We start from the raw sequence: 24,054 nt of genomic DNA, 5'->3' as shown, positions 1-24,054 counted from the left end.
TGTAGATAGTGCTGTGCTCAGAGTACAGTACATGTGATCTCAGTGTAGATAGTGCTGTGCTCAGAGTACAGTACATATGATGTCAGTGTAGATAGTGCTGTGCACAGGGTACAGTACATGTGGTCTCAGTGTAGACAGTGCTGTGCACAGGGTACAGTACATGTGATCTCAGTGTAGATAGTGCTGTGCACAGGGTACAGTACATGTGATCTCAGTGTAGATAGTGCTGTGCACAGGGTACAGTACATGTGGTCTCAGTGTAGATAGTGCTGTGCTCAGAGTACAGTACATGTGATCTCAGTGTAGATAGTGCTGTGCACAGGGTACAGTACATGTGATCTCAGTGTAGATAGTGCTGTGCACAGGGTACAGTACATGTGATCTCAGTGTAGATAGTGCTGTGCACAGGGTACAGTACATGTGATCTCAGTGTAGATAGTGCTGTGCACAGGGTACAGTACATGTGGTCTCAGTGAAGATAGTGCTGTGCACAGGGTACAGCACATGTGGCCCCATGTAGATAGTGCTGTGCACAGGGTACAGTACATGTGATCTCAGTGTAGATAGTGCTGTGCACAGGGTACAGTACATGTGGTCTCAGTGTAGATAGTGCTGCGCACAGGGTACAGTACATGTGATCTCAGTGTAGATAGTGCTGTGCTCAGAGTACAGTACATGTGATCTCCGTGTAGATAGTGCTGTGCACATGGTACAGTACATGTGATCTCAGTGTAGGTAGAGCTATGCACAGTGTACAGTACATGTGATCTCAGTGTAGATAGTGCTGTGCACAGGGTACAGTACATGTGATCTCAGTGTAGATAGTGCTGTGCACAGGGTACAGTACATGTGATCTCAGTGTAGATAGTGCTGTGCACAGGGTACAGTACATGTGGTCTCAGTGTAGATAGTGCTGTGCACAGGGTACAGTACATGTGATCTCAGTGTAGATAGTGCTGTGCACAGGGTACAGTACATGTGATCTCAGTGTAGATAGTGCTGTGCACAGGGTACAGTACATGTGATCTCAGTGTAGATAGTGCTGTGCACAGGGTACAGTACATGTGGTCTCAGTGTAGATAGTGCTGTGCACAGGGTACAGTACATGTGGTCTCAGTGTAGATAGTGCTGTGCACAGGGTACAGTACATGTGATCTCAGTGCAGATAGTGCTGTGCACAGGGTACAGTAGATGTGATCTCAGTGTAGACAGTGCTGTGCACAGGGTACAGTACATGTGGTCTCCCTGTAGATAGTGCTGTGCACAGGGTACAGTACATGTGATCTCAGTGTAGGTAGAGCTATGCACAGTGTACAGTACATGTAGTCTCCCTGTAGCTAGTGCTGTGCACAGGGTACAGTACATGTGGTCTCCCTGTAGATAGTGCTGTGCACAGGGTACAGTACATGTGGTCTCCCTGTAGATAGTGCTGTGCACAGGGTACAGTACATGTGATCTCAGTGTAGATAGTGCTGTACACAGGGTACAGTACATGTGATCTCAGTGTAGATAGTGCTGTGCACAGGGTACAGTACATGTGATCTCAGTGTAGATAGTGCTGTGCACAGGGTACAGTACATGTGATCTCAGTGTAGATAGTGCTGTGCACAGGGTACAGTACATGTGGTCTCAGTGTAGATAGTGCTGTGCACAGGGTACAGTACATGTGATCTCAGTGTAGATAGTGCTGTGCACAGGGTACAGTACATGTGATCTCAGTGTAGATAGTGCTGTGCACAGGGTATAGTACATGTGATCTCAGTGTAGATAGTGCTGTGCACGGGGTATAGTACATGTGATCTCAGTGTAGATAGTGCTGTGCACAGGGTACAGTACATGTGGTCTCAGTGTAGACAGTGCTGTGCACAGGGTACAGTACATGTGGTCTCAGTGTAGATAGTGCTGCGCACAGGGTACAGTACATGTGATCTCAGTGTAGATAGTGCTGTGCACAGGGTACAGTACGTGTGATCTCAGTGTAGATAGTGCTGTGCTCAGAGTACAGTACATGTGATCTCAGTGTAGACAGTGCTGTGCACAGGGTACAGTACATGTGATCTCAGTGTAGATAGTGCTGTGCACAGGGTACAGTACATGTGGTCTCCCTGTAGATAGTGCTGTGCACAGGGTACAGTACATGTGATCTCAGTGTAGATAGTGCTGTGCTCAGAGTACAGTACATGTGATCTCAGTGTAGACAGTGCTGTGCACAGGGTACAGTACATGTGATCTCAGTGTAGATAGTGCTGTGCACAGGGTACAGTACGTGTGATCTCAGTGTAGATAGTGCTGTGCACAGGGTACAGTACATATGATCTCAGTGTAGACAGTGCTGTGCACAAGGTACAGTACATGCGATCTCAGTGTAGATAGTGCTGTGCACAGGGTACAGTACATGTGATCTCAGTGTAGATAGTGCTGTGCACAGGGTACAGTACATGCGATCTCAGTGTAGATAGTGCTGTGCACAGGGTACAGTACATGTGATGTCAGTGTAGATAGTGCTGTGTACAGGGTACAGTACATGTGATCTCAGTGTAGATAGTGCTGTGCACAGGGTACAGTACATGTGATCTCAGTGTAGATAGTGCTGTGCACAGGGTACAGTACATGTGATCTCGGTGTAGATAGTGCTGTACACAGGGTACAGTACATGTGATCTCAGTGTAGATAGTGCTGTGCACATGGTACAGTACATGTGATCTCAGTGTAGATAGTGCTGTGCACAGGGTACAGTACATGTGATCTCAGTGTAGATAGTGCTGTGCACATGGTATAGTACATGTGATCTCAGTGTAGATAGTGCTGTGCACAGGGTACATTACATGTGGTCTCAGTGTAGACAGTGCTGTGCACAGGGTACAGTACATGTGATCTCAGTGTAGATAGTGCTGTGCACAGGGTACAGTACATGTAGTCTCAGTGTAGATAGTGCTGTGCACATGGTACAGTACATGTGATCTCAGTGTAGATAGTGCTGTGCACAGGGTACAGTACATGTGGTCTCAGTGTAGATAGTGCTGTGCTCAGAGTACAGTACATGTGATCTCAGTGTAGATAGTGCTGTGCTCAGAGTACAGTACATATGATGTCAGTGTAGATAGTGCTGTGCACAAGGTACAGTACATGTGGTCTCCGTGTAGACAGTGCTGTGCACAGGGTACAGTACATGTGATCTCAGTGTAGATAGTGCTGTGCACAGGGTACAGTACATGTGATCTCAGTGTAGATAGTGCTGTGCACAGGGTACAGTACATGTGATCTCAGTGTAGATAGTGCTGTGCTCAGAGTACAGTACATGTGATGTCAGTGTAGATAGTGCTGTGCACAGGGTACAGTACATATGATCTCAGTGTAGACAGTGCTGTGCACAGGGTACAGTACATATGATCTCAGTGTAGACAGTGCTGTGCACAAGGTACAGTACATGTGATCTCAGTGTAGATAGTGCTGTGCACAGGGTATAGTACATGTGATCTCAGTGTAGATAGTGCTGTGCACAGGGTACAGTACATGTGATCTCAGTATAGATAGTGCTGTGCACAGGGTACAGTACATGTGATCTCAGTGTAGATAGTGCTGTGCACAGGGTACAGTACATGTGATCTCAGTATAGATAGTGCTGTGCACAGGGTACAGTACATGTGATCTCAGTGTAGATAGTGCTGTGCACAGGGTACAGTACATGTGATCTCAGTGTAGATAGTGCTGTGCACAGGGTACAGTACATGTGATCTCAGTGTAGATAGTGCTGTGCACAGGGTACAGTACATGTGGTCTCAGTGTAGATAGTGCTGTGCACAGGGTACAGTACATGTGATCTCAGTGTAGATAGTGCTGTGCACAGGGTACAGTACATGTGGTCTCAGTGTAGATAGTGCTGCGCACAGGGTACAGTACATGTGATCTCAGTGTAGATAGTGCTGTGCACAGGGTACAGTACATGTGGTCTCAGTGTAGATAGTGCTGCGCACAGGGTACAGTACATGTGATCTCAGTGTAGGTAGAGCTATGCACAGTGTACAGTACATGTGGTCTCCCTGTAGATAGTGCTGTGCACGGGGTACAGTACATGTGATCTCAGTGTAGATAGTGCTGTGCTCAGAGTACAGTACATGTGATCTCAGTGTAGGTAGAGCTATGCACAGTGTACAGTACATGTGGTCTCCCTGTAGATAGTGCTGTGCACAGGGTACAGTACATGTGATCTCAGTGTAGATAGTGCTGTGCTCAGAGTACAGTACATATGATGTCAGTGTAGATAGTGCTGTGCACAAGGTACAGTACATGTGGTCTCCGTGTAGACAGTGCTGTGCACAGGGTACAGTACATGTGATCTCAGTGTAGATAGTGCTGTGCACAGGGTACAGTACATGTGATCTCAGTGTAGATAGTGCTGTGCACAGGGTACAGTACATGTGATCTCAGTGTAGATAGTGCTGTGCACAGGGTACAGTACATGTGGTCTCAGTGTAGATAGTGCTGTGCTCAGAGTACAGTACATGTGATCTCAGTGTAGATAGTGCTGTGCACAGGGTACAGTACATGTGATCTCAGTGTAGATAGTGCTGTGCACAGGGTACAGTACATGTGATCTCAGTGTAGATAGTGCTGTGCACAGGGTACAGTACATGTGGTCTCAGTGTAGATAGTGCTGTGTACAGGGTACAGTACATGTGATCTCAGTGTAGATAGTGCTGTGCACAGGGTACAGTACATGTGATGTCAGTGTAGATAGTGCTGTGCACAGGGTACAGTACATGTGATCTCAGTGTAGATAGTGCTGTGCACAGGGTACAGTACATGTGATCTCGGTGTAGATAGTGCTGTGCACAGGGTACAGTACATGTGATCTCAGTGTAGATAGTGCTGTGCACATGGTATAGTACATGTGATCTCAGTGTAGATAGTGCTGTGCACAGGGTACATTACATGTGGTCTCAGTGTAGACAGTGCTGTGCACAGGGTACAGTACATGTGATCTCAGTGTAGATAGTGCTGTGCACAGGGTACAGTACATGTAGTCTCAGTGTAGATAGTGCTGTGCACATGGTACAGTACATGTGATCTCAGTGTAGATAGTGCTGTGCACAGGGTACAGTACATGTGGTCTCAGTGTAGATAGTGCTGTGCTCAGAGTACAGTACATGTGATCTCAGTGTAGATAGTGCTGTGCTCAGAGTACAGTACATATGATGTCAGTGTAGATAGTGCTGTGCACAAGGTACAGTACATGTGGTCTCCGTGTAGACAGTGCTGTGCACAGGGTACAGTACATGTGATCTCAGTGTAGATAGTGCTGTGCACAGGGTACAGTACATGTGATCTCAGTGTAGATAGTGCTGTGCACAGGGTACAGTACATGTGGTCTCAGTGTAGATAGTGCTGTGCTCAGAGTACAGTACATGTGATGTCAGTGTAGATAGTGCTGTGCACAGGGTACAGTACATATGATCTCAGTGTAGACAGTGCTGTGCACAGGGTACAGTACATATGATCTCAGTGTAGACAGTGCTCTGCACAAGGTACAGTACATGTGATCTCAGTGTAGATAGTGCTGTGCACAGGGTACAGTACATGTGATCTCAGTGTAGATAGTGCTGTGCACAGGGTACAGTACATGTGATCTCAGTGTAGATAGTGCTGTGCACAGGGTACAGTACATGTGATCTCAGTGTAGATAGTGCTGTGCACAGGGTACAGTACATGTGATCTCAGTATAGATAGTGCTGTGCACAGGGTACAGTACATGTGATCTCAGTGTAGATAGTGCTGTGCACAGGGTACAGTACATGTGGTCTCAGTGTAGATAGTGCTGTGCACAGGGTACAGTACATGTGATCTCAGTGTAGATAGTGCTGTGCACAGGGTACAGTACATGTGGTCTCAGTGTAGATAGTGCTGCGCACAGGGTACAGTACATGTGATCTCAGTGTAGGTAGAGCTATGCACAGTGTACAGTACATGTGGTCTCCCTGTAGATAGTGCTGTGCACAGGGTACAGTACATGTGATCTCAGTGTAGATAGTGCTGTGCTCAGAGTACAGTACATGTGATCTCAGTGTAGATAGTGCTGTGCACATGGTACAGTACATGTGGTCTCAGTGTAGATAGTGCTGTGCACAGGGTACAGTACATGTGATCTCAGTGTAGATAGTGCTGTGCACAGGGTACAGTACATGTGATCTCAGTGTAGATAGTGCTGTGCACAGGGTACAGTACATGTGATCTCAGTGTAGATAGTGCTGTGCACAGGGTACAGTACATGTGATCTCAGTGTAGATAGTGCTGTGCACAGGGTACAGTACATGTGATCTCAGTGTAGACAGTGCTGTGCACATGGTACAGTACATGTGATCTCAGTGTAGATAGTGCTGTGCACAGGGTACAGTACATGTGGTCTCAGTGTAGATAGTGCTGTGCTCAGAGTACAGTACATGTGATCTCAGTGTAGATAGTGCTGTGCACAGGGTACAGTACATGTGATCTCAGTGTAGATAGTGCTGTGCACAGGGTACAGTACATGTGATCTCAGTGTAGATAGTGCTGTGCACAGGGTACAGTACATGTGGTCTCAGTGTAGATAGTGCTGTGCTCAGAGTACAGTACATGTGATCTCAGTGTAGATAGTGCTGTGCACAGGGTACAGTACATGTGGACTCAGTGTAGACAGTGCTGTGCACAGGGTACAGTACATGTAGTCTCAGTGTAGATAGTGCTGTGCACAGGGTACAGTACATGTAGTCTCAGTGTAGATAGTGCTGTGCACAGGGTACAGTACATGTAGTCTCAGTGTAGATAGTGCTGTGCACAGGGTACAGTACATGTGGTCTCAGTGTAGATAGTGCTGTGCACAGGGTACAGTACATGTGATCTCAGTGTAGATAGTGCTGTGCACAGGGTACAGTACATGTGATCTCAGTGCAGATAGTGCTGTGCACAGGGTACAGTAGATGTGATCTCAGTGTAGACAGTGCTGTGCACAGGGTACAGTACATGTGATCTCAGTGTAGATAGTGCTGTGCACAGGGTACAGTACATGTGATCTCAGTGTAGATAGTGCTGTGCACAGGGTACAGTACATGTGATCTCAGTGTAGATAGTGCTGTGCACAGGGTACAGTACATGTGATCTCAATGTAGATAGTGCTGTGCACAGGGTACAGTACATGTGATCTCAGTGTAGATAGTGCTGTGCACAGGGTACAGTACATGTGATCTCAGTGTAGATAGTGCTGTGCACAGGGTACAGTGCATGTGATCTCAGTGTAGATAGTGCTGTGCACAGGGTACAGTACATGTGATCTCAGTGTAGATAGTGCTGTGCACAGGGTACAGTACATGTGGTCTCAGTGCAGATAGTGCTGTGCTCAGCGTACAGTACATGTGATCTCAGTGTAGATAGTGCTGTGCACAGGGTACAGTACATGTGATCTCAGTGTAGATAGTGCTGTGCACAGGGTACAGTACATGTGGTCTCAGTGTAGATAGTGCTGTGCTCAGAGTACAGTACATGTGATGTCAGTGTAGATAGTGCTGTGCACAAGGTACAGTACATGTGATCTCAGTGTAGATAGTGCTGTGCACAGGGTACAGTACATGTGATCTCAGTGTAGATAGTGCTGTGCACAGGGTACAGTGCATGTGATCTCAGTGTAGATAGTGCTGTGCACAGGGTACAGTGCATGTGATCTCAGTGTAGATAGTGCTGTGCACAGGGTACAGTACATGTGATCTCAGTGTAGATAGTGCTGTGCACAGGGTACAGTACATGTGGTCTCAGTGCAGATAGTGCTGTGCTCAGAGTACAGTACATGTGATCTCAGTGTAGATAGTGCTGTGCACAGGGTACAGTACATGTGATCTCAGTGTAGATAGTGCTGTGCACAGGGTACAGTACATGTGGTCTCAGTGTAGATAGTGCTGTGCTCAGAGTACAGTACATGTGATGTCAGTGTAGATAGTGCTGTGCACAAGGTACAGTACATGTGATCTCAGTGTAGATAGTGCTGTGCACAGGGTACAGTACATGTGATCTCAGTGTAGATAGTGCTGTGCACAGGGTACAGTACATGTGGTCTCAGTGTAGATAGCGCTGTGCACAGGGTACAGTACATGTGATCTCAGTGTAGATAGTGCTGTGCACAGGGTACAGTACATGTGATCTCAGTGTAGATAGTGCTGTGCACAGGGTACAGTACATGTGATCTCAGTGTAGATAGTGCTGTGCACAGGGTACAGTACATGTGGTCTCAGTGTAGATAGTGCTGTGCACAGGGTACAGTACATGTGTCTCAGTGTAGATAGTGCTGTGCACAGGGTACAGTACATGTGGTCTCAGTGAGAGATAGTGCTGTGCACAGGGTACAGTACATGTGATCTCAGTGCAGATAGTGCTGTGCACAGGGTACAGTAGATGTGATCTCAGTGTAGACAGTGCTGTGCACAGGGTACAGTACATGTGATCTCAGTGTAGATAGTGCTGTGCACAGGGTACAGTACATGTGGTCTCCCTGTAGATAGTGCTGTGCACAGGGTACAGTACATGTGATCTCAGTGTGTAGGTAGAGCTATGCACAGTGTACAGTACATGTAGTCTCCCTGTAAGCTAGTGCTGTGCACAGGGTACAGTACATGTGGTCTCCCTGTAGATAGTGCTGTGCACAGGGTACAGTACATGTGGTCTCCCTGTAGATAGTGCTGTGCACAGGGTACAGTACATGTGATCTCAGTGTAGATAGTGCTGTACACAGGGTACAGTACATGTGATCTCAGTGTAGATAGTGCTGTGCACAGGGTACAGTACATGTGATCTCAGTGTAGATAGTGCTGTGCACATGGTACAGTACATGTGATCTCAGTGTAGATAGTGCTGGTGCACAGGGTACAGTACATGTGGTCTCAGTGTAGATAGTGCTGTGCACAGGGTACAGTACATGTGATCTCAGTGTAGATAGTGCTGTGCACAGGGTACAGTACATGTGATCTCAGTGTAGATAGTGCTGTGCACAGGGTATAGTACATGTGATCTCAGTGTAGATAGTGCTGTGCACAGGGTACAGTACATGTGGTCTCAGTGTAGACAGTGCTGTGCACAGGGTACAGTACATGTGGTCTCAGTGTAGATAGTGCTGCGCACAGGGTACAGTACATGTGATCTCAGTGTAGGTAGTGCTGTGCACAGGGTATAGTACATGTGATCTCAGTGTAGATAGTGCTGTGCTCAGAGTACAGTACATGTGATCTCAGTGTAGACAGTGCTGTGCACAGGTACAGTACATGTGATCTCAGTGTAGATAGTGCTGTGCACAGGGTACAGTACATGTGATCTCAGTGTAGATAGTGCATGTGATCTCAGTGTAGATAGTGCTGTGCACAGGGTACAGTACATGTGGTCTCAGTGTAGACAGTGCTGTGCACAGGGTACAGTACATGTGTCTCAGTGTAGATAGTGCTGCGCACAGGGTACAGTACATGTGGTCTCCCTGTAGATAGTGCTGTGCACAGGGTACAGTACATGTGATCTCAGTGTAGATAGTGCTGTGCTCAGAGTACAGTACATGTGATCTCAGTGTAGACAGTGCTGTGCACAGGGTACAGTACATGTGATCTCAGTGTAGATAGTGCTGTGCACAGGGTACAGTACATGTGATCTCAGTGTAGATAGTGCATGTGATCTCAGTGTAGATAGTGCTGTGCACAGGGTACAGTACATGTAGTCTCAGTGTAGATAGTGCTGTGCACATGGTACAGTACATGTGATCTCAGTGTAGATAGTGCTGTGCACAGGGTACAGTACATGTGGTCTCAGTGTAGATAGTGCTGTGCTCAGAGTACAGTACATGTGATCTCAGTGTAGATAGTGCTGTGCTCAGAGTACAGTACATGTGATCTCAGTGTAGATAGTGCTGTGCTCAGAGTACAGTACATATGATGTCAGTGTAGATAGTGCTGTGCACAGGGTACAGTACATGTGGTCTCAGTGTAGACAGTGCTGTGCACAGGGTACAGTACATGTGATCTCAGTGTAGATAGTGCTGTGCACGTGGTACAGTACATGTGATCTCAGTGTAGATAGTGCTGTGCACAGGGTACAGTACATGTGGTCTCAGTGTAGACAGTGCTGTGCACAGGGTACAGTACATGTGGTCTAAGTGTAGATAGTGCTGTGCTCAGAGTACAGTACATGTGATTTCAGTGTAGATAGTGCTGTGCACAGGGTACAGTACATATGATCTCAGTGTAGATAGTGCTGTGCACAGGGTACAGTACATGTGATCTCAGTGTAGATAGTGCTGTGCACATGGTACAGTACATGTGATCTCAATGTAGATAGTGCTGTGCACAGGGTACAGTACATGTGGTCTCAGTGTAGACAGTGCTGTGCACAGGGTACAGTACATGTGGTCTCAGTGTAGATAGTGCTGTGCTCAGAGTACAGTACATGTGATTTCAGTGTAGATAGTGCTGTGCACAGGGTACAGTACATATGATCTCAGTGTAGATAGTGCTGTGCACAGTACATATGATCTCAGTGTAGACAGTGCTGTGCACAAGGTACAGTACATGTGATCTCAGTGTAGATAGTGCTGTGCACAGGGTACGGTACATATGATCTCAGTGTAGATAGTGCTGTGCACAGGGTACAGTACATGTGATCTCAGTGCAGATAGTGCTGTGCACAGGGTACAGTAGATGTGATCTCAGTGTAGACAGTGCTGTGCACAGGGTACAGTACATGTGATCTCAGTGTAGATAGTGCTGTGCACAGGGTACAGTACATGTGATCTCAGTGTAGATAGTGCTGTGCACAGGGTACAGTACATGTGATCTCAGTGTAGGTAGAGCTATGCACAGTGTACAGTACATGTAGTCTCCCTGTAGATAGTGCTGTGCACAGGGTACAGTACATGTGATCTCAGTGTAGATAGTGCTGTGCACAGGGTACAGTACATGTGATCTCAGTGTAGATAGTGCTGTGCACAGGGTACAGTACATGTGATCTCAGTGTAGATAGTGCTGTGCACAGGGTACAGTACATGTGATCTCAATGTAGATAGTGCTGTGCACAGGGTACAGTACATGTGGTCTGTGTAGATAGTGCTGTGCTCAGAGTACAGTACATGTGATGTCAGTGTAGATAGTGCTGTGCACAGGGTACAGTACATATGATCTCAGTGTAGACAGTGCTGTGCACAAGGTACAGTACACGCGATCTCAGTGTAGATAGTGCTGTGCACAGGGTACAGTACATGTGATCTCAGTGTAGATAGTGCTGTGCAGAGGGTACAGTACATGTGATCTCAGTGTAGATAGTGCTGTGCACAGGGTACAGTACATGTGATCTCAGTGTAGATAGTGCTGTGCACAGGGTACAGTACATGTGATCTCAGTGTAGATAGTGCTGTGCACAGGGTACAGTACATGTGATCTCAGTGTAGATAGTGCTGTGCACAGGGTACAGTACATGTGATCTCAATGTAGATAGTGCTGTGCACAGGGTACAGTACATGTGGTCTGTGTAGATAGTGCTGTGCTCAGAGTACAGTACATGTGATGTCAGTGTAGATAGTGCTGTGCACAGGGTACAGTACATATGATCTCAGTGTAGACAGTGCTGTGCACAAGGTACAGTACACGCGATCTCAGTGTAGATAGTGCTGTGCACAGGGTACAGTACATGTGATCTCAGTGTAGATAGTGCTGTGCAGAGGGTACAGTACATGTGATCTCAGTGTAGATAGTGCTGTGCACAGGGTACAGTACATGTGATCTCAGTGTAGATAGTGCTGTGCACAGGGTACAGTACATGTGATCTCAGTGTAGATAGTGCTGTGCACAGGGTACAGTACATGTGATGTCAGTGTAGATAGTGCTGTGTACAGGGTACAGTACATGTGATCTCAGTGTAGATAGTGCTGTGCACAGGGTACAGTACATGTGATGTCAGTGTAGATAGTGCTGTGCACAGGGTACAGTACATGTGATGTCAGTGTAGATAGTGCTGTGCACAGGGTACAGTACATGTGATCTCGGTGTAGATAGTGCTGTACACAGGGTACAGTACATGTGATCTCAGTGTAGATAGTGCTGTGCACAGGGTACAGTACATGTGATCTCAGTGTAGATAGTGCTGTGCACAGGGTACAGTACGTGATCTCAGTGTAGATAGTGCTGTGCACAGGGTACAGTACATGTGGTCTCAGTGTCGACAGTGCTGTGCACAGGGTACAGTACATGTGATCTCAGTGTAGATAGTGCTGTGCACAGGGTACAGTACATGTGATCTCAGTGTAGATAGTGCTGTGCACAGGGTACAGTACATGTGATCTCAGTGTAGATAGTGCTGTGCACAGGGTACAGTACATGTGATGTCAGTGTAGATAGTGCTGTGCTCAGAGTACAGTACATGTGATCTCAGTGTAGATAGTGCTGTGCACAGGGTACAGTACATGTGATGTCAGTGTAGATAGTGCTGTGCACAGGGTACAGTACATGTGGTCTCAGTGTAGATAGTGCTGTGCACAGGGTACAGTACATGTGATGTCAGTGTAGATAGTGCTGTACACAGGGTACAGTACATGTGATCTCAGTGTAGATAGTGCTGTGCACAGGGTACAGTACATGTGATCTCAGTGTAGATAGTGCTGTGCACAGGGTACAGTACATGTGATCTCAGTGTAGATAGTGCTGTGCACAGGGTACAGTACATGTGATCTCAGTGTAGATAGTGCTGTGCACAGGGTACAGTACATGTGATCTCAGTGTAGATAGTGCTGTGCACAGGGTACAGTACATGTGGTCTCAGTGTAGATAGTGCTGTGCACAGGGTACAGTACATGTGGTCTCAGTGTAGACAGTGCTGTGCACAGGGTACAGTACATGTGATCTCAGTGTAGATAGTGCTGTGCACAGGGTACAGTACATGTGATCTCAGTGTAGATAGTGCTGTGCACAGGGTACAGTACGTGATCTCAGTGTAGATAGTGCTGTGCACAGGGTACAGTACATGTGGTCTCAGTGTCGACAGTGCTGTGCACAGGGTACAGTACATGTGATCTCAGTGTAGATAGTGCTGTGCACAGGGTACAGTACATGTGATCTCAGTGTAGATAGTGCTGTGCACAGGGTACAGTACATGTGGTCTCAGTGTAGATAGTGCTGTGCTCAGAGAACAGTACATGTGATGTCAGTGTAGATGGTGCTGTGCACAGGGTACAGTACATATGATCTCAGTGTAGATAGTGCTGTGCACAGGGTACAGTACATATGATCTCAGTGTAGATAGTGCTGTGCACAGGGTACAGTACATGTGATCTCAGTGTAGATAGTGCTGTGCACAGGGTACAGTACATGTGATCTCAGTGTAGGTAGAGCTATGCACAGTGTACAGTACATGTGGTCTCCCTGTAGATAGTGCTGTGCACAGGGTACAGTACATGTGATCTCAGTGTAGGTAGAGCTATGCACAGGGTACAGTACATGTGATCTCAGTGTAGATAGTGCTGTGCACAGGGTACAGTACATGTGGTCTCAGTGTAGATAGTGCTGTACACAGGGTACAGTACATGTGATCTCAGTGTAGATAGTGCTGTGCACAGGGTACAGTACATGTGATCTCAGTGTAGATAGTGCTGTGCACAGGGTACAGTACATGTGATCTCAGTGTAGATAGTGCTGTGCACAGGGTACAGTACATGTGATCTCAGTGTAGATAGTGCTGTGCACAGGGTACAGTACATGTGATCTCAGTGTAGATAGTGCTGTGCACAGGTTACAGTACATGTGATCTCAGTGTAGATAGTGCTGTGCACAGGGTACAGTACATGTGGTCTCAGTGCAGATAGTGCTGTGCACAGGGTACAGTACATGTGGTCTCAGTGTAGATAGTGCTGTGCACAGGGTACAGTACATGTGATCTCAGTGTAGGTAGAGCTATGCACAGGGTACAGTACATGTGGTCTCAGTGTAGGTAGAGCTGTGCACAGGGTACAGTACATGTGATCTCAGTGTAGATAGTGCTGTGCACAGGGTACAGTACATGTGATCTCAGTGTAGATAGTGCTGTGCACAGGGTACAGTACATGTGATCTCAGTGTAGATAGTGCTGTGCTCAGAGTACAGTACATGTGATCTCAGTGTAGATAGTGCTGTGCACAGGGTACAGTACATGTGGTCTCAGTGTAGATAGTGCTGTGCACAGGGTACAGTACATGTGATCTCAGTGTAGATAGTGCTGTGCACAGGGTACAGTACATGTGGTCTCAGCGTAGATAGTGCTGTGCACAGGGTACAGTACATGTGGTCTCCCTGTAGATAGTGCTGTGCACAGGGTATAGTACATATGATCTCAGTGTAGATAGTGCTGTGCACAGGGTACAGTACATGTGATCTCAGTGTAGATACAGTACATGTGATCTCAGTGCAGATAGTGCTGTGCACAGGGTACAGTACATGTGGTCTCCCTGTAGATAGTGCTGTGCACAGGGTATAGTACATATGATCTCAGTGTAGATAGTGCTGTGCACAGGGTACAGTACATGTGATCTCAGTGTAGATACAGTACATGTGATCTCAGTGTAGATAGTGCTGTGCACAGGGTACAGTAGATGTGATCTCAGTGTAGACAGTGCTGTGCACAGGGTACAGTACATGTGATCTCAGTGTAGATAGTGCTGTGCACAGGGTACAGCACATGTGGTCTCCCTGTAGATAGTGCTGTGCACAGGGTACAGTACATGTGATCTCTGTGTAGATAGTGCTGTGCACAGGGTACAGTACATGTGATCTCCGTGTAGATAGTGCTGTGCACAGGGTACAGTACATGTAATCTCCGTGTAGATAGTGCTGTGCACAGGGTACAGTACATGTGGTCTCAGTGTAGGTAGAGCTATCTACAGAGTACAGTACATGTGGTCTCCCTGTAGATAGTGCTGTGCACAGGGTACAGTACATGTGATGTCAGTGTAGATAGTGCTGTGCACAGGGTACAGTACATGTGATCTCAGTGTAGATAGTGCTGTGCACAGGGTACAGTACATGTGGTCTCAGTGTAGATAGTGCTGTGCACAGGGTACAGTACATGTGGTCTAGGTGTAGATAGTGCTGTGCACAGGGTACAGTACATGTGATCTCAGTGTAGATAGTGCTGTGCACAGGGTACAGTACATGTGATCTCAGTGTAGATAGTGCTGTGCACAGGGTACAGTACATGTGGTCTCAGTGTAGATAGTGCTGTGCACAGGGTACAGTACATGTGGTCTCAGTGTAGATAGTGCTGTGCACAGGGTACAGTACATGTGATCTCAGTGTAGATAGTGCTGTGCACAGGGTCCAGTACATGTAATCTCCGTGTAGATAGTGCTGTGCACAGAGTACAGTACATGTGGTCTCCCTATAGATAGTGCTGTGCACAGGGTACAGTACATGTGGTCTCAGTGTAGACAGTGCTGTGCACAGGATAATGTACATGTGGTCTCCCTGTAGATAGTGCTGTGCACAGGGTACAGTACATGTGGTCTCCCTGTAGATAGTGCTGTACACAGAGTACAGTACATGTGGTCTCCCTGTAGATAGTGCTGTGCACAGGGTACAGTACATGTGATCTCAGTGTAGATAGTGCTGTGCACAGGGTACAGTACATGTAATCTCCGTGTAGATAGTGCTGTGCACAGGGTACAGTACATGTGATCTCAGTGTAGATAGTGCTGTGCACAGGGTACAGTACATGTAATCTCAGTGTAGATAGTGCTGTGCACAGGGTACAGTACGTGATCTCAGTGTAGATAGTGCTGTGCACAGGGTACAGTACATGTGGTCTCAGTGTCGACAGTGCTGTGCACAGGGTACAGTACATGTGATCTCAGTGTAGATAGTGCTGTGCACAGGGTACAGTACATGTGATCTCAGTGTAGATAGTGCTGTGCACAGGGTACAGTACATGTGGTCTCAGTGTAGATAGTGCTGTGCTCAGAGTACAGTACATGTGATCTCAGTGTAGATAGTGCTGTACACAGGGTACAGTACATGTGATCTCAGTGTAGATAGTGCTGTGCACAGGGTACAGTACATGTGATCTCAGTGTAGATAGTGCTGTGCACAGGGTACAGTACATGTGATCTCAGTGTAGATAGTGCTGTGCACAGGGTACAGTACATGTGATCTCAGTGTAGATAGTGCTGTGCACAGGGTACAGTACATGTGGTCTCAGTGTAGATAGTGCTGTGCACAGGGTACAGTACATGTGGTCTCAGTGTAGACAGTGCTGTGCACAGGGTACAGTACATGTGATCTCAGTGTAGATAGTGCTGTGCACAGGGTACAGTACATGTGATCTCAGTGTAGATAGTGCTGTGCACAGGGTACAGTACGTGATCTCAGTGTAGATAGTGCTGTGCACAGGGTACAGTACATGTGGTCTCAGTGTCGACAGTGCTGTGCACAGGGTACAGTACATGTGATCTCAGTGTAGATAGTGCTGTGCACAGGGTACAGTACATGTGATCTCAGTGTAGATAGTGCTGTGCACAGGGTACAGTACATGTGGTCTCAGTGTAGATAGTGCTGTGCTCAGAGAACAGTACATGTGATGTCAGTGTAGATGGTGCTGTGCACAGGGTACAGTACATATGATCTCAGTGTAGATAGTGCTGTGCACAGGGTACAGTACATATGATCTCAGTGTAGATAGTGCTGTGCACAGGGTACAGTACATGTGATCTCAGTGTAGATAGTGCTGTGCACAGGGTACAGTACATGTGATCTCAGTGTAGGTAGAGCTATGCACAGTGTACAGTACATGTGATCTCAGTGTAGATAGTGCTGTGCACAGGGTACAGTACATGTGATCTCAGTGTAGATAGTGCTGTGCACAGGGTACAGTACATGTGATCTCAGTGTAGATAGTGCTGTGCACAGGGTACAGTACATGTGATCTCAGTGTAGATAGTGCTGTGCACAGGGTACAGTACATGTGATCTCAGTGTAGATAGTGCTGTGCACAGGTTACAGTACATGTGATCTCAGTGTAGATAGTGCTGTGCACAGGGTACAGTACATGTGGTCTCAGTGTAGATAGTGCTGTGCACAGGGTACAGTACATGTGGTCTCAGTGTAGATAGTGCTGTGCACAGGGTACAGTACATGTGATCTCAGTGTAGGTAGAGCTATGCACAGGGTACAGTACATGTGGTCTCAGTGTAGGTAGAGCTGTGCACAGGGTACAGTACATGTGATCTCAGTGTAGATAGTGCTGTGCACAGGGTACAGTACATGTGATCTCAGTGTAGATAGTGCTGTGCACAGGGTACAGTACATGTGATCTCAGTGTAGATAGTGCTGTGCTCAGAGTACAGTACATGTGATCTCAGTGTAGATAGTGCTGTGCACAGGGTACAGTACATGTGGTCTCAGTGTAGATAGTGCTGTGCACAGGGTACAGTACATGTGATCTCAGTGTAGATAGTGCTGTGCACAGGGTACAGTACATGTGGTCTCAGCGTAGATAGTGCTGTGCACAGGGTACAGTACATGTGGTCTCCCTGTAGATAGTGCTGTGCACAGGGTATAGTACATATGATCTCAGTGTAGATAGTGCTGTGCACAGGGTACAGTACATGTGATCTCAGTGTAGATACAGTACATGTGATCTCAGTGCAGATAGTGCTGTGCACAGGGTACAGTACATGTGGTCTCCCTGTAGATAGTGCTGTGCACAGGGTATAGTACATATGATCTCAGTGTAGATAGTGCTGTGCACAGGGTACAGTACATGTGATCTCAGTGTAGATACAGTACATGTGATCTCAGTGCAGATAGTGCTGTGCACAGGGTACAGTAGATGTGATCTCAGTGTAGACAGTGCTGTGCACAGGGTACAGTACATGTGATCTCAGTGTAGATAGTGCTGTGCACAGGGTACAGCACATGTGGTCTCCCTGTAGATAGTGCTGTGCACAGGGTACAGTACATGTGATCTCTGTGTAGATAGTGCTGTGCACAGGGTACAGTACATGTGATCTCCGTGTAGATAGTGCTGTGCACAGGGTACAGTACATGTAATCTCCGTGTAGATAGTGCTGTGCACAGGGTACAGTACATGTGGTCTCAGTGTAGGTAGAGCTATCTACAGAGTACAGTACATGTGGTCTCCCTGTAGATAGTGCTGTGCACAGGGTACAGTACATGTGATGTCAGTGTAGATAGTGCTGTGCACAGGGTACAGTACATGTGATCTCAGTGTAGATAGTGCTGTGCACAGGGTACAGTACATGTGGTCTCAGTGTAGATAGTGCTGTGCACAGGGTACAGTACATGTGGTCTAGGTGTAGATAGTGCTGTGCACAGGGTACAGTACATGTGATCTCAGTGTAGATAGTGCTGTGCACAGGGTACAGTACATGTGATCTCAGTGTAGATAGTGCTGTGCACAGGGTACAGTACATGTGGTCTCAGTGTAGATAGTGCTGTGCACAGGGTACAGTACATGTGGTCTCAGTGTAGATAGTGCTGTGCACAGGGTACAGTACATGTGATCTCAGTGTAGATAGTGCTGTGCACAGGGTCCAGTACATGTAATCTCCGTGTAGATAGTGCTGTGCACAGAGTACAGTACATGTGGTCTCCCTATAGATAGTGCTGTGCACAGGGTACAGTACATGTGGTCTCAGTGTAGACAGTGCTGTGCACAGGATACAGTACATGTGGTCTCCCTGTAGATAGTGCTGTGCACAGGGTACAGTACATGTGGTCTCCCTGTAGATAGTGCTGTACACAGAGTACAGTACATGTGGTCTCCCTGTAGATAGTGCTGTGCACAGGGTACAGTACATGTGATCTCAGTGTAGATAGTGCTGTGCACAGGGTACAGTACATGTAATCTCCGTGTAGATAGTGCTGTGCACAGGGTACAGTACATGTGATCTCAGTGTAGATAGTGCTGTGCACAGGGTACAGTACATGTAATCTCCGTGTAGATAGTGCTGTGCACAGGGTACAGTACATGTAATCTCCGTGTAGATAGTGCTGTGCACAGGGTACAGTACATGTGGTCTCCCTGTAGATAGTGCTGTGCACAGGGTACAGTACATGTGGTCTCCCTGTAGATAGTGCTGTGCACAGGGTACAGTACATGTGGTCTCCCTGTAGATAGTGCTGTACACAGAGTAGAGTACATGTGGTCTCCCTGTATAGTGCAGTACACAGGGTACAGTACATGTGGACTCACAGGAAAACGTTCCCTCGGTGCCATCCTTTATGAGGTAGAGGCTGAAGTACGCCATCAGGTCTTCTGGAAGGTCCAGTTTGGTAGTGACTGCCTGTGTTAAGATGGACAGAGGTGGAAATGTGTTGGACCAGTGGACAATCTGACATGGGTAATGGTTCACACTGTAGATGTTGAGGACACAATAGGGGGAATTATAGAAAGTGACACAATATAGTTCTACATTCAGACTCTGCCCGAGGACTTTGGTCGCCCATCTCTGGAGCTCAGATTCTGGCTAGAAATGGTAAGCTGGGTCCCTTAGTAGGATTCTGGAAGTAAGTTTTGGAGGGAAATTCCCCCCCACTCAGACATGCCCTAGGTGGGCTCAGGCACAGAGGAGTGTCCACTAGGGACAATGTTAGAGGTGAGCATACCTTGGGCGTGCCAGGCGCATGAACTTTAGTTGATTGGATAAAACCCACAGGGCTAAACTACCCCTTGTGGTATTGTGTGCTGGATTAGGATAAGAGGAGGCCTACGTGTCCTGTTTTATCTGTGACTTCAAGTGGAATTGTACTGCCGTGGACATCTGTATGCGTTACCCACCACCCCCGCAATGCCTGCGAAGGGAAAGTCTTTTTTAAGACTGCTTGAGCAATACCAAGACAACTGTCTCTGTATCCTGCGACAACAGGAGTGCACCAAACGCAATTCCGTTCTTCAGCGGTTCTAGTCTGAGCCAAGTGTCTCCAGCATCTGCCCTCAGCCAGCTACCATGCAGGGGCTGGTCCGTGGTGGGAACCAGCTGACACCAAGGAGGTGTGACCGCAGCTTGGCTACGCATATGCAGCAGAATCGGTTCCAGATGCCGCTTGAAATAGCCTGGTGGTGGCAGCATGTTCCCCACCCACTGCGCAGTGGGTGAAGTCAGTAACAAGCGGTTACTGATGGTAAGAGGGCCCAGTGGGATCAAACAAGTCTGTGATCACCTGGTGCAGGCAGCAAGGCGCATCCGGTCAGACACCGCACATTTCACAGGGGAGAAACAGGGAAATGTCTCCTCCTCAGGATAGGAGCCCAGATATCGTGTGGCCATACACTGTGATATATCTCTCAGGAAAGGAACGGGGAAATGTCTCCTCCCCAGGATAGGAGCACAGACATCATGTGGCCATATACTGTGATATATCTCACAGGGGAGGAACGGGGAAATGTCTCCTCCTCAGGATAGGAGCCCAGATATCGTGTGGCCATATACTGTGATATATCTCACAGGGGAGGAACGGGGAAATGTCTCCTCCTCAGGATAGGAGCCCAGATATCGTGTGGCCATATACTGTGATATATCTCACAGGGGAGGAACGGGGAAATGTCTCCTCCCCAGGATAGGAGCCCAGATATCATGTGGCCATATACTGTGATATATCTCACAGGGGAGGAACGGGGAAATGTCTCCTCACCAGGATAGGAGCCCGGATATCATGTGGCCATATACTGTGATATATCTCTCAGGGGAGGAACTGGGAAATGTCTCCTCATCAGGATAGGAGCCCAGATATCATGTGGCCATATACTGTGTGATATCTCACAGGGGAGGAACGGGGAAATGTCTCCTCCTCAGGATAGGAGCCCAGATATCATGTGGCCATACACTGTGATATATCTCTCAGGGGAGGAACGGGGTAATGTCTCCTCCCCAGGATAGGAGCCCAGATATCATGTGGCCATATACTGTGTGATATCTCACAGGGGAGGAACGGGGAAATGTCTCCTCCTCAGGATAGGAGCCTGGATATCATGTGGCCATATACTGTGTGATATCTCACAGGGGAGGAACGGGGAAATGTCTCCTCCTCAGGATAAGAGCCCAGACATCATGTGGCCATATACTGTGTGATATCTCACAGGGGAGGAACGGGGAAATGTCTCCTCACCAGGATAGGAGCCCAGATATCATGTGGCCATATACTGTGTGATATCTCACAGGGGAGGAACGGGGAAATGTCTCCTCCTCAGGATAGGAGCCCAGATATCATGTGGCCACACACTGTGATATATCTCTCAGGGGAGGAAAGGGGAAATGTCTCCTCACCAGGATAGAAGCCCAGATATCATGTGGCCATATACTGTGACATATCTCACAGGGGAGGAACGGGGAAATGTCTCCTCCTCAGGATAGGAGCCCGGATATCATGTGGCCATATACTGTGTGATATCTCACAGGGGAGGAACGGGGAAATGTCTCCTCCTCAGGATAGGAGCCTGGATATCATGTGGCCATATACTGTGTGATATCTCACAGGGGAGGAACGGGGAAATGTCTCCTCCTCAGGATAGGAGCCCAGACATCATGTGGCCATATACTGTGTGATATCTCACAGGGGAGGAACGGGGAAATGTCTCCTCACCAGGATAGGAGCCCAGATATCATGTGGCCATACACTGCGATATATCTCTCAGGGGAGGAACGGGGAAATGTCTCCTCCTCAGGATAGGAGCCCAGATATCATGTGGCCACACACTGTGATATATCTCTCAGGGGAGGAACGGGGAAATGTCTCCTCACCAGGATAGAAGCCCAGATATCATGTGGCCATACACTGTGATATATCTCTCAGGGGAGGAACGGGGAAATGTCTCCTCACCAGGATAGAAGCCCAGATATCATGTGGCCATACACTGTGATATATCTCTCAGGGGAGGAACGGGGTAATGTCTGCTCCCCAGGATAGGAGCCCAGATATCATGTGGCCATATACTGTGATATATCTCACAGGGAGGAACGGGGAAATGTCTCCTCACCAGGATAGGAGCCCAGATATCGTGTGGCCATATACTGGGAGATATCTCACAGGGGAGGAACGGGGAAATGTCTCCTCCCCAGGATAGGAGCCCAGATATCACGTGGCCATATACTGTGTGATATCTCACAGGGGGGGAACGGGGTAATGTCTCCTCCCCAGGATAGGAGCCCAGATATCATGTGGCCATATACTATGATATATCTCACAGGGGAGGAACGGGGAAATGTCTCCTCCCCAGGATAGGAGCCCGGATATCATGTGGCCATATACTGTGAGATATCTCACAGGGGAGGAACGGGGTAATGTCTCCTCCCCAGGATAGGAGCCCAGATATCATGTGGCCATACACTGTGATATATCTCTCAGGGGAGGAACGGGGAAATGTCTCCTCACCAGGATAGGAGCCCGGATATCATGTGGCCATATACTGTGATATATCTCACAGGGGAGGAACGGGGAAATGTCTCCTTCCCAGGATAGGAGCCCAGATATCATGTGGCCATATACTGTGAGATATCTCACAGGGAGGAACGGGGAAATGTCTCCTCACCAGAATAGGAGCCCAGATATCATGTGGCCATATACTGTGAGATATCCCACAGGGGAGATACGGGGAAACGTCTCCTCACCAGGATAGGAGCCCAGATATCATGTGGACATATACTGTGATATATCTCACATGGGAGGAACGGGGAAATGTCTCCTCACCAGGATAGGAGCCCAGATATCATGTGGACCTATACTGTGAGATATCTAACAGGGAGGAACGGGGAAATGTCTCCTCCCCAGGATAGGAGCCCGGATAACATGTGGCCATATACTGTGAGATATCTCTCGGGGGAGGAACGGGGAAATGTCTCCTCCTCAGGATAGGAGCCTGGATATCATGTGGCCATATACTGTGATATATCTCACAGGGGAGAACGGGGTAATGTCTCCTCCCCAGGATAGGAGCCCAGACATCATGTGGCCATATACTGTGATATATCTCTCAGGGGAGGAACGGTGAAATGTCTCCTCCTCAGGATAGGAGCCTGGATATCATGTGGCCATACACTGTGGTATATCTCTCAGGGGAGGAACGGGGTAATGTCTCCTCCTCAGGATAGGAGCCCAGACATCATGTGGCCATATACTGTGATATATCTCACAGGGGAGGAACGGGGAAATGTCTCCTCACCAGGATAGGAGCCCAGATATCATGTGGACATATACTGTGATATATCTCACAGGGGAGGAACGGGGTAATGTCTCCTCCCCAGGATAGGAGCCCAGACATCATGTGGCCATACACTGTGATATATCTCTCAGGGGAGGAACGTGGAAATGTCTCCTCACCAGGATAGGAGCCCAGATATCATGTGGCCATATACTGTGATATATCTCACAGGGGAGGAACAGGGAAATGTCTCCTCCTCAGGATAGGAGCCCAGATATCATGTGGCCATATACTGTGATATATCTCACAGGGGAGGAACGGGGTAATGTCTCCTCACCAGGATAGGAGCCCAGATATCATGTGGACATATACTGTGTGATATCTCACAGGGGAGGAACGGGGTAATGTCTCCTCACCAGGATAGGAGCCCAGATATCATGTGGCCATACACTGTGATATATCTCACAGGGGAGGAACGGGGTAATGTCTCCTCCCCAGGATAGGAGCCCAGATATCATGTGGCCATATACTGTGAGATATCTCACAGGGAGGAACGGGAAAAGTATATGTGAAAAAGAAAGAAATTGGATTGTTGGGTGCACATTTTCCCTTAACTTATTTAAAATATAACTTTTATTTATATATTCATGTAAAAGATATCATAAATATACCACATTAAATTGGCCTGTTTGGCTTAAGTTCCTACATCTTTAATTGCTAATTAACCTACTATGAGGTTAAGCAAAGTGAAGTATTAGAAAATAATAAAAAAAATTGGTAAGGGTGTGGACGTGATGGGAAAAAATAAGATTTTAAACCTACCGGTAAATCTTTTTCTCCTAGTCCGTAGAGGATGCTGGGGACTCCGTAAGGACCAAGGGGTATAGA

General features: G+C 47.5%; 1 protein-coding gene across 1 annotated transcript in view; it reads right to left on the bottom strand.

Moving 5' to 3' along the window:
• Positions 1-24,054, bottom strand: part of SNX17 (sorting nexin 17) — a 216,076-nt gene that overhangs the window by 92,696 nt on the left and 99,326 nt on the right. The window contains exon 6 of the mRNA XM_063916496.1: positions 19,225-19,315. Coding sequence (XP_063772566.1) covers positions 19,225-19,315 — 91 coding nt within the window. The remainder of the gene's footprint in view (positions 1-19,224; positions 19,316-24,054) is intronic.

This window comes from Pseudophryne corroboree, chromosome 4 (assembly GCF_028390025.1).
Source record: "Pseudophryne corroboree isolate aPseCor3 chromosome 4, aPseCor3.hap2, whole genome shotgun sequence".
NCBI lineage: Eukaryota > Metazoa > Chordata > Amphibia > Anura > Myobatrachidae > Pseudophryne > Pseudophryne corroboree.
The sequence above is the reverse complement of the archived record's forward strand: the minus strand, read 5'-3'. Positions and strand labels throughout refer to the sequence as shown.